This window comes from Rhea americana, unplaced genomic scaffold, assembly GCF_003343005.1.
Source record: "Rhea americana isolate MKP2758 unplaced genomic scaffold, rheAme1 scaffold_525, whole genome shotgun sequence".
NCBI classification, from domain to species: Eukaryota; Metazoa; Chordata; class Aves; order Rheiformes; family Rheidae; genus Rhea; species Rhea americana.
This window is the reverse complement of record NW_028186674.1, coordinates 74,676-90,307: the sequence shown is the minus strand read 5'-3', so window position 1 is coordinate 90,307 and position 15,632 is coordinate 74,676. Positions and strand designations below refer to the sequence as shown.

The window sequence follows — 15,632 nt, the reverse complement described above, 5'->3', positions numbered from 1 at the left end:
GAGCATCTCTGCAAAGMTGAGAACAAAATCTCTCTCTCTCCTGAGATCACGTCATCCAAAGGTTATCCTTCCTTCCTTTGCAAGAAAGAACAAGCCAAAGTATTTGTACTGCTATTGAAACTACAGCTGTGCAGCAGAAATAGCTTTTTGAATCTTTAGTTAGATTAGGAAATGGAGATTTGCTTTACATTTGCCATGCAATATACAGAGTCTGTTGTCTCGTTTTTCCTGAGGGACTGGTGCTGGGAACTCTAATGAGAGTTAYGCAAGTATTTTAGGGATCAAATAATAGAGATGGAATAACAGAAGYTATATCTGCTCCTGTGCTGATTAACAAGAATAATCCTTTTCCTTCCCTTGCATTCATATTTGCATTCATACTGCAAGCTCTTTGACTTCAGCATTTTACAGCTATTGAAATCTCAATACAACTTCAAGTTGTGTTGGGTATTTTGGACAGTACCCATGTTTTTTGACTTAATTTAACTYGCTAAAGATAACCATTACCCTTTACTCTACCCTACAGCCCAGAAGTATTGTGAATAGACTTTCTTCATGCACTAGGTGGTAGAAGCAACTCCTCACCTGMTTTAATCACCAAACATAATTTTTATTTACATTGTGGCTTTTAAAACAAAGCTATGAAGAACCTGTCTGACAGTTCAGTTCTCCTCCTTGAACATAACAGGCCAAAGCTATGTGTTAAAGAGAACAGTCACACACACAAACCCATGCACTGTCCTGTGTCTCATCCATATAGTTTCCTTCCTTATCCACCAGCAATCCCAAGCCATCTACCTTGCTCTGCAGTGCTCAAGGACTTCTAGCAGCTCTGTGAAACACTTCTTCTGACCTGGGCACCATATGTGTCTTTATACAGGATGGCACGCAATGCCAATGAGAGTACAGGAGAAGGGGACAATGAAAACTTCGTTTTCAGCTGGAAAATGTTCACTAGCTGGGACTACCTCATTGGCAACCCAGAGACAGCAGATAACAAATTTGCATCAATCACTACCAGCTTCAAGGTAATCCTGAATGGCATTTCTCTGCTTATGGAGATGCTCCTAGATCCCACCATGGCAGAGGTTTAAGGGGAAAAGTGGATACTGAAYGGCATCTCCCAGTGCAAACAAGGTATGGTGCTGAACCATGTTGRTTCCAGCTCCAGTGTCCTCAGTCACCCCTAATGCCCTCTTTAGGATTTGGAAGACCATATGCATTTAAATCTCTTTTGGAGCAAACATCAGCAGGAGGCCAGCTGCAGTGGATATGTGGGGACCTTAATCTTTCCCACCACCTTCCTTGATCCCATGCAGAGAGGAAAATATTGGAGCCAGATGCTATGGTGGGCCAAACAGCTGGAGTAGCTGCAGTGCTGTAGGGTTAGGACAGGGACAGGTGGCACAACCACAACATGAGGCCAAGGCTACATGCACAGCTCCAGATGTGGCTAACGGGGGCCACAATTGCCTCTTTCCTCCTCTTTTGTCCCCCACTAAATTCACATCCCCACAGCAGAAGCAGGATAAGCTTTGGACCAGACTCATCCCTTTCCTAGCATGGGTTTTATTTTGTAACAGAAGAGAGGATGGTTATTCCTACGACTTTCCCCAACAATACATCTTGTCTCTCCTTGTCTCACTTGTGACCAAGCCTCATCTTCCTGAGCTCCAGCAAAGCCCTCTCAAAGACTCAGTAAAATTGCCCTGTAGTTTCTTGTAATRTCCTTAATCCTAATGCTCTGCTACAGATCCTGTCATTCAGACCACAAAGTACACACTTCAGCATCCCTAAATTCAAGATGTTCAAGCATAAGCTTCCAATTTGGAGTCTCTCTTAAAATTTCAGCACAGAATTGTGGGTTTCTTCATTTTCTTTGTGACTTCCACAGGGTTCCTTCATCCCACCAGAACTACTTTCAGTCTGAAATCTGAAAAGCCTTTTTTCCAAGAGAATTTACTTAGCTTACTGTACTTTTATATAAATGTCTTGTCAATATGTACATATAGAGACAGGCAAGGCATTTACACTGCTAATGTTATGTTGTACAGTGTGAGAAATTCTAGCTGCAACACACTGGMAAAAATTGAAAAGAGTTCCACCAATATTAGTGACACCAGAGTGGATTTGGAGTTAATCAATTTAAACCAGAATTTGGGCTAAACTAGTTCCAAAGATGATTAAAGAAAACAACTCACAGAAAATTAAATGGATTTTTTTTTTTTTTTTTTTTTTTTNTCCAGGTAAAAAACTGCTGATGGGGGGCAGTGTCTCTCCAATGAAAAATAAAAAAAAACAGAAACTGAAAGGAGAAAAGCAAAAGGCTGCAAAAACTGCTTTGGCTTTAAAAAAATCAATTTGCCTTTGAAGCCCATTTTAATGTGCTTTACTTTTTTAATTTTACAAAGTGTGTAAAAAAAAAGCTAGTTTTACATGAAACACTGAAAAAAGCAGCCCTTGGATAATAGATTTCTTATTTTTTGCTACCTTTTGACTACTAAGCCCCCTTTTAATTAGAACTTGTTTCAGAYAAAAAAATAAAAAACAGAGGTAAACCTAATACCGCAAGTAGTAGAGTGATTTCTGTGATGAGAAAAATATACAGAAGAATGCTGAAATATATTTAGTGTCTCTTGAAGGAATAAAGAACATTTCATACAATTGCCCACCCAACACTTTTTTACACACTCAAACCAGAAGGTTTAGTGGAAGGAGAAAGCAATAATTAAAAAAGCAGCCAGTCAGCACATACCTACTTAATCTGAAATCAAAATTCATTCAGTTCAATCATTTTCCATGGTTAACACTCCAAATAAGGGCCCAGGGAAGTGGGACATCAAGGTAGGGCTGGGCATGGATAAAACCAAAAGCATCTTTGCTAAAGTGCACAAATCAATTTTTTGGAGCATTGCAGAGCTAAAACTTAGGATACTGAGCAGGAATTAACCACAGGAATTATTCACTGAGTGGGGAAAAAGCCTGACTGMTGCAGATTTCAAGGGCTCAGTCAGTTTTATTTACGTGAATGAAGCACAAGAGATGACTTGATTACAGTGCACCATCACCAAGGTAGGAGAAAGTGGTGAGACCTACAAGGCCCTGCAGTCTGGCAGCCACCAGCAGCTGCCTCCCAACACGGCGAGGGAGTGTTTTATTTCAGAGTGCAGCTACCCAGCAGCGCTCCCCTGGGACGTGGCAGGCTGTTCACCACCCGATGTCTTCCAGTCACGCTGGGATGCCTTTAAGAAGGTTTATTTGAGCCTAACAAATTACTGAGTTCAATATAACCATAATAGCATGGAATTACGTTTTATAGGCTAGAAAACGATCTAATGTTGCCTTCTAGCCTTAGGCTTTGTGCTCCTACATTCATGCCACAATTTGTGAGTATGTCTGTTCCTTAAGGAATCTATTGTGGATGAGCAAGAGAGCAACAAGGACGAGAACATTCACCTGAGGAGGTTCCTACGGGTGTTGGCAAACGTGCTCATCATATGCTGCTTGTGTGGCAGYGGCTACCTCATTTACTTCGTGGTGAAACGCTCCCAGACATTTTCCAAAATGCAAAACATTGGGTGGTATGAAAGAAATGAGGTAAGGAAACTTTACTTCCAGTTTTCTACTCTGATAACCTTCACTGGACACCAGCATAGTCATTGCCATGGTTTAAGGGTGGCATCCAAGGCAGAGAGGATTCCTGACCAGGGCTCAGAAGTCCCTCAGTGACTTTGTACTTGTATTAGCCAGGAGGCACATGAAGCTCACCGAGAATTACCGGGACAAATTAACAGTTCCTGAAGATAGGGTAAAATACTCTTACAATCAATTGCAGTAAGAGTCAATGGGTCTTCAGCACATACATCCCTTWCCAATTTTTAAAACAACTACACTAAATTGCACATTAATAGTTACAAATTCTATTGTGCCAGAATTTTCTCTGGGTGTTAGAGATGTCCATGTTCAGATACAAAGCTAAACCAAGATCATTTACTTTGAATAATGAGAATAGGATTTTACAATCTACAGAAAATATAAGTTGGCAAAATTTTTTATCTGATTTTGAAATGAAAAATTGAAATTTTTAAGCTTTTCACATAATATTGTTTCAGTCTATTGAAACGCTTAATTCAATGTATACTATACTACCAGATATTTCTATATCAAAACCAAATCAAATTCAAACCTGTGCATTTTCATCACTCATTCAGAAAGCATTAAGAAAATATTATTTTCTCTCAAAATGTTTTGATTTACCTCCATCAACTTTTCCCAGAGGAAACACAACATACAAAAAAAATGTCTAACATTTGAAACTTGTCTGGTAATAACTTAAGATTTCAATATGCACAACTCTGGGAACTCTGGGTACTTGTTCCTTTTCCTGGAAGGAGATGTATAAAAAAAGAGATCTGTGAGTTAGAACTTGCCAGAGGCCCTGCAGATGCAGCCCCCTGCAGGCCAATGGGCAAGAAAAGATAAAGCCCCCAGGTCATGACTGAGTTAACACTGGTTTGTCAATGACTTCATTGACTTTAATACAACTTGGTGTTCTGCAGAGAAACAAAAAAAAAAAAGGAACAGGACATATTCTCTTGAGCCTCAAAACTGAGTCCATGCTGTGCTTACATTTAAGTCTGTAATCACCTATTGCAAAAGCAAAGTTGCTGAATATGGAAAATAAACATTAGCATCAAYTAATTGCTTTATGCACACAAGCCAAGTCTTGTGATTACTCCAAAACTAAAATAGGAACCTAAGAGCTGATTCAGGCAGTAGTACGTGAGAACTGAGGAAACTAAATATTTACGAGTATGGACTGATGGGGAACAAATTCTTCTGAGCTCATCCCTTTGAGATAACAGCAAAAGGGCTCCTGCAAGAGCGAGCCATACACYCCCGCCCTCAAGCCTGATGTTGTGCTGACTGCAAATTAAACAAATCCAGAAGCTGAGCTTGTTTTAGCTCCTTCCCCTTCATAAATTCTTCAGAAATCTCAAACTTCTTGACAAGTAGCCTGCAGCTCCTACTCTGCTCCATGTGTCACTCAGTCTAAACCTTACTACTGCAACTGGTCTTTGTGAGTGGGAAAGAGCAGAAACTGATTTGATGACATGCTATCACAAAATGCAACTTTCTCTCTATTATGTGTCATTTCCACATTTGCTGCCCTGTTCTAATGAAAAATTGTTTGTCGATGTTAAAGAGAGATGTCAGTTTGCTCCTCAGGAAAATCGGGTTGCAGTGGCTGTGCTATATGAAATGCTGGCACACATACTTTTGATAACTGCTCAAAGTAACATGGTCGCTGTTCTTAGTATTAGCAGCACTAGTCTAATCTTCCTTTTTGACAGGTTGAAATCGTAATGTCCTTGCTGGGTATGTTTTGTCCTCCACTGTTTGAAACCATCGCAGCATTAGAAAATTACCATCCCCGCATAGGACTGAAATGGCAGCTGGGACGGATCTTTGCRCTCTTCCTTGGGAATCTCTACACATTTTTATTGGCCTTGATGGATGATGTCAATGAAAAAGTAAGATCTTAGTCAAAAAGGCAAGTTCACCAGCATTTTATAGAGCAGCATGTGAGAGCAGCCCATCTCTGCAGCTAGCACAGACAACCATTCCCTCTGCAGCAAGCAGCCAGCACTTCCCCACTCCCTGATCCTCTTAGGCATGGGCAGTAGCTGCCCAGAGGTCACTCACAGCCCAGAGGGGATTTTAGCCACGTTTTAAGAACAGAGCTGCCTGCTGCAGGGCTAAGATGAGCAACTCAAGGCTCATCTAGGCTTATTTAGCTTGCCAGAGATTCTCAAATTTCTCTTTACAACCCTGAAAAAAGAGTGCTTATTGTCACCTATAACCACAGAATATTAGGGTGATTTGAATTTTTTCTGTCTGACACTCTTTGCAATTTCTGTAATTGCAAACCCTAAGGATACAGTTTATAATATTTCCTCTCACCTTTCCCCTCTTTAACTTTATCTTGGCAGTGTGTTGCAGGCAGATAACCACAGGAAAGGATAAATGTCTAGCTGATCCACAGAAAAATGACTCAATTTTAGGCTGAGAAGATTAAGAGGAATCAGGGCGATTTGCTCTGCTCTGAAAAATGCTAAACAAAGTGAGCAAGGAGAACTGCAGTGGAGTCTCTAACTACTAACAGCAGCCCTATTTTCTTGTTTATCATGGGCCAGATTCCCAAACCTTGGCTTGCCTTGCAGGATCTCCAGCTCCTCCTGTAATGCTATTCATGCGTTGGGAGCAAGCTAGTAGATGTCATGAGGAAGGGGAGCAGACTACAGCTTAAGCAAGGACTGCCAAAAGTGCATGTTGCAAAGGCTAGTCAGTATTTGCTTGCTGAAACTAGCAGTGCCCTTTAAGTCTGGAGAAACTGCTGCCCTGTTCCTAGCCACAGAGAACTCGTTTCCATGCTGTTTTCCTTTCTAATGCTGGCCCAGCAACTCTGCTGTAAGTGCCTTCTTATATTAGAGGTGGTAACTGGTAGAAAGGAGAGAGGAACACTCTCTCTTGGATCTCTCTGAGTGCAAGTTAGCACCAGCTCAGGCCACCACATCCTCTAGGGCTCCTTTTGCAAATGTTTTCAACTCAGGCATCTCTCCTGTTGTAGCTGGCCGAAGAGGACGTCTTAAGGAACATAACACACTGGACGCTGTTTAGCCACTACAATTCATCTGTGGGGAATGGCAGCACTGCTACCCCATCTCCCCTTGATCCGGCAGATGTGCCCAGGGGACCTTGCTGGGAGACAACTGTTGGCATCGTAAGAAATTCATTATACAGTAAAGCTCTGGACTGKTTTGGGTTTTTTTTATAGTTGCTTTCAGTGTTTCCAGGATTTAAGTTTTCCTCACAAACAGCATCTCCTTTTCCAATTCCTCACATAGAAGCACCAAGGCAATTTAGATATATAGCTACGGATCTCAAGTTATGGTCATGAGATACACAGCAAGAAGTGCTTGGGACACCCACAACTCTGTAGTACTTTCAGTGAAGAGCACAGGTGATTCTTACTTTGCTAGACTGTCAAGAAATGTTATTTTTAGAAGTACTGGTAGCTCCCTCCTGCTACCTTAACTTGCTAGTTTTCAACTAATATTACAGGTTTCAACACAGATTAGGAAAACCCTGCAGTTTCCAAGGAGTCACTGGCTTTTGCTCAGAACTTCTTCCAAAGGGGAAGTAAAGTCCACAGGTGGGAGACTGAATTAATCACTCATTTCAAGTAGGACTTCCTCAGAACAGCGAAATCCCTGTAAGACTCACAAAAATAAGCCACAGATATTTCTGTGAAAGTATTTGCAGACTGCTAGACTGCCAAACCAAAATCTGCCTCTGAGTATATGTGGTTTAGACTAGCTTTATTGCAGCATTAGCATTCTGCTTTCATTTCATGTGCTATCACAATATGTAGTGCAGTCAATAACACTAGCAGCAACTGATAGGGCTAATGGCTGCAATGGAGCTTGTGGTTCCCAAGYGCAGAGGTGAACCTTATGCACTACCAAGTGTCTGAAAACTGACAGGGGGTGTGTTCATGGTGTGCCTTTCTGCAGGTTATGGCTTAATAAAATAAAATCCAAAATGCACTACTGAAATTGTAGGAGCTAAATATTTTTTTCTTTGTTTCAAATTTCAGGAGTTTGTAAGGCTCACTGTGTCCGATATCCTAGTGACATACGTAACCATCCTGGTGGGAGATTTCATCCGAGCGTGTTTCGTCAGATTTGTGAATTACTGCTGGTGCTGGGACCTAGAAGCTGGATTTGTAAGTCAACGTCTTTTAGCTGAGAAGATAAATGAATTTAGGGCCTTTTGTTTAAATATTACCAATAAATAGAGTTTGAATGGTTCTAGGTGCCTTCCGGTATTGTCTGATATTTTAATTGGAATAGTTAGTCTCTGGATCAGCCTCATCCCAGAAAGAGCCCTAGAAAAATACAATTCTCTCACCCACTCAGGAACTTGAATCATGAAGTTGAGCTCAAAAAAAATTATTCTGATGTTCATTCGGTAGTTAAATCCCAAACTTTTGGGCCCTTTTTTTGCCGTTGTGTTAAACCTCAACTTTACAAAACATTGACAATATGGAAAACATGCAAATTGAGTCAAAAGCAGACATACAATCTAGGACATTTGAAACATTAAGGGCATCATCTATCCTTTTTTAAAGCTGTATTCTATATTGCAGTAAAGCATAAGACTGATGATTTCCTGGGTCCTTTCCTTCCAAAAATTTTTTTCAAGAAAATAAAAAAACCTTTTCACATAGTTTAAGCTGCCAAAATCATCTGAGTTTGTGCACACAAAAAAAACATATGTAGGCGAAACAATGGTTTCATCATAGGCAAATCTAACAGAATAATAATTTATAAAATGAAAAATATTACAGACAGATTATACCTACCTGTTCTGGAATTAGCACCATTAGCAACCGCATCAGATAGGCTGCCTCATATAAAGTGGTGTTTTAAATATTGTATGGTGCAGTGAAAAATGATGCCACTTACTTATCCAGCCACATATTCCCTCAGGTTTCTCTCCCTAGGGCCTTTGCTTCTCCTCCACAGCAGCCTGCCGCTGCAAAACCTGAGAGAGTGGATATAGCTGCTGTAGCATTTGTTCTCCAACTCAACCTTACAACCAGTCAAACACTCAGTATTTTACCAGGGTGGAAATGTAAGTCCATAACCAGATGTACCAGCTGGAATATAAAATCCTAGTCTTATGCCATGGCTCCTTTGCTCAGAGTTAGCTTTATTAGCAGGAAGAAGATACAAACACAGAGCAAATCTAAGCACCTCAGCGCATCTTTCCAATTTTCTGTAAGCCAAGAAAGTCTTGCTCTCCAGAGCCCAGTAGCTCCATTCTTGCTTTCGCAGCTCTGTTGCTGGGCATCCAAGCAGTGTGCATGCAGCAGGAGACCTCCCATAAATCCTTTCACTCCAGGTTTAAATAAGCATCCTTATATCCAACACTAGCAAGCAATAGCACATACCTCTGTTAAYGACCAACTCCCCTTTTTTTTCTTTTTCCCCCATGCAGCCCTCCTATGCTGAGTTTGACATCAGTGGCAATGTTCTGGGTTTGATCTTCAACCAAGGAATGATTTGGTAAGATATATCACCTTTTCGGTTTTTGTGTTCTTTAGAAAGCTTTCTGGTGGACCTCGAGAGCTTGTGCTTTGTTTACTCTGATTGTTTTGACTTTCCGTGATTGACAGTAAAAAATGGAAATAATATTTTAAAATCCCAGGTTAGTCAAAGAGTAGCAGCACTGGCCTAGCTTAAACAGAAGACAGCCTTGCAAACCCCAACTTACTCTCACTTTTACAAGGTCATTTTTTTCCAAAGGTAAAATTGCCCTCTCCCAGCCCTTTCACAGTGGTTCATGTGCTGGGGGGAGAGACCAGAAAGCAATTCTGAGGGCCCTGCGAGCTAACGCGTCAACACAAGGGTGGGCAGGAAGCCGGTCAAGCTGGTCAGGGGGTAGAGGCACATCCCAGAACCACCCCAAAGGAGGGCGAACAAGGGCTGCTGCCACCCCTGCTCTGGTGGCACAAGTGGCAGTGGCCCAAATCGCCCTCATCTGCTCAGGGGACAACGCTTTAATGTTTTTTATCTCTTTATCTACTGCAACATCTCTGCAGACTCAAGGAAGTGTTTTTCCTCTGCTCACATTCACCTAATATTTTTCCAAGCTTTCCAATATCCCCCACCTTCCCAGATTGTACCTAATTAAGGGAAGTGGAGATTATGGTAGGATATGACCAGAAGGATTCTGGCAAAGCCAACTGTTTCTAGAAACTGCCAGTTCTGAGAGACCTGAGCCRTGAACCTGATGATCTTTCCTACATGCCAAGGCTGAATCCCAAGGGACTGACACCCAGACCTCCCTGCACTGGGGCTGAATGCCCTAAGCAAAAGGCTCTCAGCACTTGTGATTTTAAGCGACTTGCCCATTTTGCTGTGGGGTTTTTACTGAGAAACCAGGAGTTTGAAAGCCCAGGGAATCCTACCTATTAGCAGCGCCACAGGCCCCACTTCACWGACAACCTCGAAGCCGCTGGCAGCAGTGGCAGCAGGACATCACCACCAGGGGCAGCTGTATCCAAGCGGACAGTCCACTTCAGGAATTCCCTCTAAGTGTGCTTGTGAAGCACATTTTTCCTATGCTTCTTAGTCTTTCAGAAAAACACGTTGTTTTAGACCACCTGGGACCAAAGGACATTTTTTTTTTTTAGCAATTTTTGTCACAAACTGAAAATCTTTCTCTGCARCTATTGAGAGGTCTGAGACCTTGCCGGTCCCCAATATACAGTTACTGTGCCTTAACACAGGTGGCTTCTCCTCCAAAATCACAGAGCTGGCAGAAGCCAGCCCACTCAGATATCATTTATAGGCAAAGTTGCCACTACATTAACAAGTTTTGCCTTCTTTTTCTGAAAAAAAAAGAAAAATCTTCCAATCCAGCAAAATATAACCCCCATTCTTCTCCTTTCCTTTTTAGGATGGGATCCTTTTATGCACCAGGGCTTGTGGGTATAAATGTACTGCGCTTACTGACCTCCATGTATTTTCAGTGCTGGGCTGTCATGAGCAGCAATGTCCCTCATGCACGAGTATTTAAAGCATCCAAGTCTAATAATTTTTACATGGGACTTTTATTGTTGATCCTGTTCCTCAGTCTCCTGCCTGTAGCCTACACCATCATGTCCCTGCCTCCTTCTTTTGACTGTGGACCATTCAGGTATTAACAAAGTACCAAAATGCTAGCTTTCTGCTTTGATACGTAAGAGTATTTTCATGAAATTAAAAGGCCTGGTATCCGGCAGAGACGGTGAAGTACCTTGATTTTCTGTCCTGTTAAATTCTTCTTAGGAATGTAAGGCAATAGGCTGTGATCACCTGCAGGGTGTAAACAGGCAGCTGGGAGCACTGAGCCTGGTCCAAGCTCTTGTCTATTTTTTTCCCCTCGTGGGCTCTGCTAATGCATCTGCTTTGCCCCCTCTTCAGCGACATGATTCCCAGTGCTCCCCCGACAAGTGTCAATGAAAACACCAGAGGAGAGCAGGGATGGGACAGCAGGGCACAGCTCCCCCCCAGAAAGCAGTAGGAGACCCCAAACCTCCTTCCAAGACCTTCCTTAGAGCCAAGAACTACCACATCACAAGATACATCTGTTGAATTTTGTTGGAAAATAGCAGGAAATTGATAGGTCTGAGCCTGCACTGTTGCAGCTTTTTTTTTTCTTTCCTAAATTGCCTTGTTTTTAATTAGGCCTGAATCAGCACCGCACAGAGCATTCAGTGGACTGGATTAACATGCCAATAAAGTTTAATTTGACTGAGTAACACCATTTCCTGTGCCCACTGAGTCTGACTCAGCAAGGAGCCAAATTGGAACAAATTGTTCCTGTAGAGGCACTGTTTCAGGTTATCCATTCGCTAATGAAAAACGGCAATACAAAGCTACAAAGATGCGGGGAAGAAGATGACAGACCAAAATTTCCTTAGTTCTATAGTGAAGACAGGTGTCAATGAGTAACATCAGGAGATCTGACAAGGAACTTGTTGCCTGCAGGTTATCATTTGGAGATGACTAACTTGAAACATGAAAGAGCTATTTTAGTTTCTAATCTCCCCTTCAAAATCCACTCAGCACATCTCTCCTAACACAACTTGATTAAAAGCTCAACTCTTCTGGGTTTATGACAGTTGATGAAGTTGGGAAGCCATTTAGCCAGATTTGTCTTTATTGATTTTCATCATGAGGACAGAATCCAACACTTTCCTGAGCAGAATCCAGAGAGCCTGCAAGAGCTACAAAGGAAACAAGCCTAAATATCAGGAATAGCACCGACAGGGTTGAATTCACAGACCCATAGGTGCTGGGGATTGAAGAAGGTCAGTTATGCAATTCCACCCAAATCCCTGCTTGTACAGATTTGCTATATTTTCACACAGAATATTCTCATCTGTTTTATCAATCCAGTTTAAAATGACTCTTTCACTGAGTTTCCTATTAAGTGATAATCACAGCTTGCTATTTTTGTCATTACTTAGCTGCTCTTCAAGTCGGCTCATTATTTCAGAAAGCCAGAATTTGCATATGGAAAGTCATCTCTACTATGAAAAGGCCACATTTAATGAGATATTGATCAGAAATGTATGGTTACTGCAATCTGTAGGGGTTTTTATACATTTCAGAGGAATAAATTATCAGAACTCATGTAGGAATGACATGTTGAAATAAATACATTTTCTTTCGGGGAAAATTAATAGAGATCATTTCTATAATCAATATGAGAGGGGAAAAAGGATAGACCAAAAGATAATCTGAAGTGCAAACATTTCAGTAGAATTTTTACATCAAAATGCCTTAGTGGCCAACAGCAAGCAGCTGCTCAGTGAAAAAGGGGGGAAACATGCTATTTCATGTCTTTAAATGAGGTGCTATTGCTCCCCTCTAGGAACTAGCTACACTTCTTGACTGACTATTTGTCTTTCCAGTGGAAAGAAAAGGATGTATGAAGTCATTCAAGAGACCATCGAACTTGATTTCCCACTTTTTGTTGCCAAGATCTTCAGCTATGTGGCAAATCCAGGACTGATCATACCTGCAGTTCTGCTTATGGTGTAAGTTTTTCTTTCAACATTATGTGCCCAGCTGGGGGGGTGAGGTCGAAAAAAATGCGAAGATTTTAGCCATGCCTATGTGCAACTTAGCTGTGTTAGTGGCCCAGATCCAGGCAAAGGCACCCTCCTTCCCACACCCTCCTCCCCTGCTAGACACGGCCATCCCGCAGCAAGATGAGCTGCCTCCCAGGAAGCAGCTGTGCCCTCTGTGCTCACTCCCTCTGTGCCCACTCGTGGGGACCCACTGCAGCACCTACTGCCACTGCGTGCCTGCATTTAGGCAGTTCGAACATTTGCTTTGGCAGAGTTCAAAGGACTTGTCTTCAGGGAGCAGCTGGAGTTAGCAGTTGCTATTTGAGAGCAAGATAAACCTCCGTGCTGAATCAGCTCGACTGCTTGTCATCACTTCATYTCCTGACCCAATTAAACATAGCCTTTAAGCTGAAATGCATTGCTGACATGGCTGGATTTTCAGAGCATCATCACTTCCATGTGAAAATTTTTCAGTAGCCTGTAGGAACTAGAGGGATGGTCTTAGTTTGGTTCCTTGTGGAAAAGCAATTTCCATCACAGCTGGTGGTATTTACAGTACTGTCAAGCCAGGGTATTCAAAAATTACAAGTTCCAAAAGCATGATGAGATTTTTTTTTCCAGATAATACATCTAGAATTTGTTTCAGTGTGGTCTGATCATTTAAGCTTTGAAGCCATATCTGAAGCCATATTTGATCCCTAGCATTTTCAGAAGCATTAGGACCAGGGCAGTTCTTGTTTTGTTTTGGATTTTTTTAGGGATATTTTTGGCATTGCTCTTGAGGTTTCCAAAGCTATCAAAAGGAGTGGGAGAGCTGTGGTCACAATTTAAAGGCAGCTTTGAACGCACCAGACCAAACAGCTGGAGGCTGGAAGGGTGCCAGGGGACGTACCACACATGCTTGCCTGCTCTTACTCTTCCCTGACCACCCGCTCACATTGGAGACAGGCCTTTGGGCCAGAGAGACCTTTGGTCTGATCCAGCACAGTCATTCTTGTGCACAGTAATCYTTTTTTCTGAACAGATTACAGTGAAGATAATTCCATTAAATTAAATCAAATGGAAGTTCACTTGCTACCATATGTTATAGAAGTTTCTTATTAGAATAGCAAGAAAAAAGTCCCAATTAAGCTAAAAACCTCTACCTCCTGCAAATTACTCTATTGATTTTAACTTAAATAAAGATGATCAGATAATTTAACTCACATAGACAGACACTGCACTTGGAGGATTCAGACCAGATACATGCAGAAGACAAAAAGTCCCATGCTATATCCCCCATATGGCCAAGTATATTACTGAGTTATTAGCTCTATTTCTAAGGCCTTGAAAGTAGCATTAGCAGATGCTACTGCTACTACGAAATGAAGAGTGCAGAACTAATCCACCCCAAATGGATGACCTTTACATCAGGGTTGCAAGTTAGCTTCCTGAGGCTTTGATGTAACCCCCCACCCCCTCCATCTCCCAAACAAAAGTGGAGGGAGAGAAGTAAATCTTGACATTAACACAAAGTTTTATTCAGTGACAACTTCCTCCTGTTTACTTCAGTGACAGCCAGGACAAAGAACTGGCAGGAATTCAGCTCATCAGTGAAGATGCTCCTTTTCCCCCACCATTCCCCATCTTAGCTATTCTTCACTCCCATGTCACCACTCTCCTACTGGCCCTTGTCTCCTTGAGACACCTTTTTGTCTCTGCCCTGATTCCCTCTGCAATCTGAGAGSTACCATATGCCCATCCTACCTAACACATCTTTTTTCCTCGGTCAGATACACAGTCTGTGTGGCCTTAGAGGATTTTAAATATTTTCCTAGCACTTCCAGTCATTCAGCTACCCAGAGTGAGTGTCATAGTCTTAAAAAAGGTGAAGTTAGTCCCTCATGCTGATTCTTATCCAACTTGCCATGAGATTAAAAACAGGGAAATTCAGCTACTGGAGTTTCATCTGACTCTGATGAGCAAAGAGACAGCAGCTCTCAAAGTAGCAGGCAAAGCAACCTGCAACACAGCCTAAAGAAATAGCCTCTACAAACATCGGTAGGTGGATCATAAATTGACAGCCTGTTGATTTTGATGGCAGACACTTAAAAAACGTGTTTTTCTCTTCTGTGGAGTGATTTAAGTCATTTTCTCTAGCCATGATAACCCCCTCTCTTTTTCCAGATATAATCCAAAGTATCTCTTCTATAGTGATGCACACTCTCTCCCCACCTCTGGGGGCAGCAGTAAATTAAAGATAAGGGATGCCAGGGTCACCAGCATCCATATTAAGCAGCTTAAGCACCCCCAAGCTCACTTCAGACACAGGAACAGTAAATCTAAAGCATCTCCATTAAAAGCRGGTAAACTCCATTTGCCAGCACTTACTCCCAATTCCCAGCAGAAATTATGGCTCCTCACACCACTGCTCACAGTCAGCCAAGGACAGACCTGGATGTAGGATTGCTTGGCCATGTCTGGGAATGAGCAGTAGCTYTCTGAATAGTGAATTCAATGGTGGATCCAGCCATGCGGTAAAGTCTACCAAGGACACTGAGCACACACCTCAGAGGATCACCCYGGCTGACTGGGTGATCTTTCTGTCTGCTGCAGCAGTGGTTGGGYTCCACCTGAATGAGACCTCTCAAACATACCTCCTGCTCGACTACCTGCGGGACTGTCCTAGGTTTGGACAGCAGCGAAGGCATACTCCCAAATCCCCCTTCTTTTAAGCTATTCCTTTCCCCTCTCACCCTCAAGTGCCTTTCAGGGCAGCTCATTCCTGGACAAACTCACCTGCCCTTGAGCAACTTCGTTCTGGGCCGGAGCTTGGGCTGAAGCAAAGGAATAGCCCAAAACCACTGCAATTAGCCAAGGACACAGGAAACTCAGGCTTAGCCTGATCAGAACATTGCAGACGGGGGCAGGCTCATATCTTACTGTCTTAGGGAGAGGAACC

General features: G+C 42.3%; 1 protein-coding gene across 1 annotated transcript in view; it reads left to right on the top strand.

The window, feature by feature from the left end:
* The window catches only part of TMC2 (transmembrane channel like 2), a 39,297-nt gene that overhangs the window by 17,306 nt on the left and 6,359 nt on the right, over positions 1–15,632 (top strand). The window contains exons 10-17 of the mRNA XM_085318201.1: positions 881–1,028; positions 3,409–3,597; positions 5,355–5,534; positions 6,632–6,784; positions 7,661–7,789; positions 9,067–9,134; positions 10,531–10,770; positions 12,533–12,658. Of these exons, the coding sequence (XP_085174327.1) occupies positions 881–1,028; positions 3,409–3,597; positions 5,355–5,534; positions 6,632–6,784; positions 7,661–7,789; positions 9,067–9,134; positions 10,531–10,770; positions 12,533–12,658 (1,233 nt within the window). The remainder of the gene's footprint in view (positions 1–880; positions 1,029–3,408; positions 3,598–5,354; positions 5,535–6,631; positions 6,785–7,660; positions 7,790–9,066; positions 9,135–10,530; positions 10,771–12,532; positions 12,659–15,632) is intronic.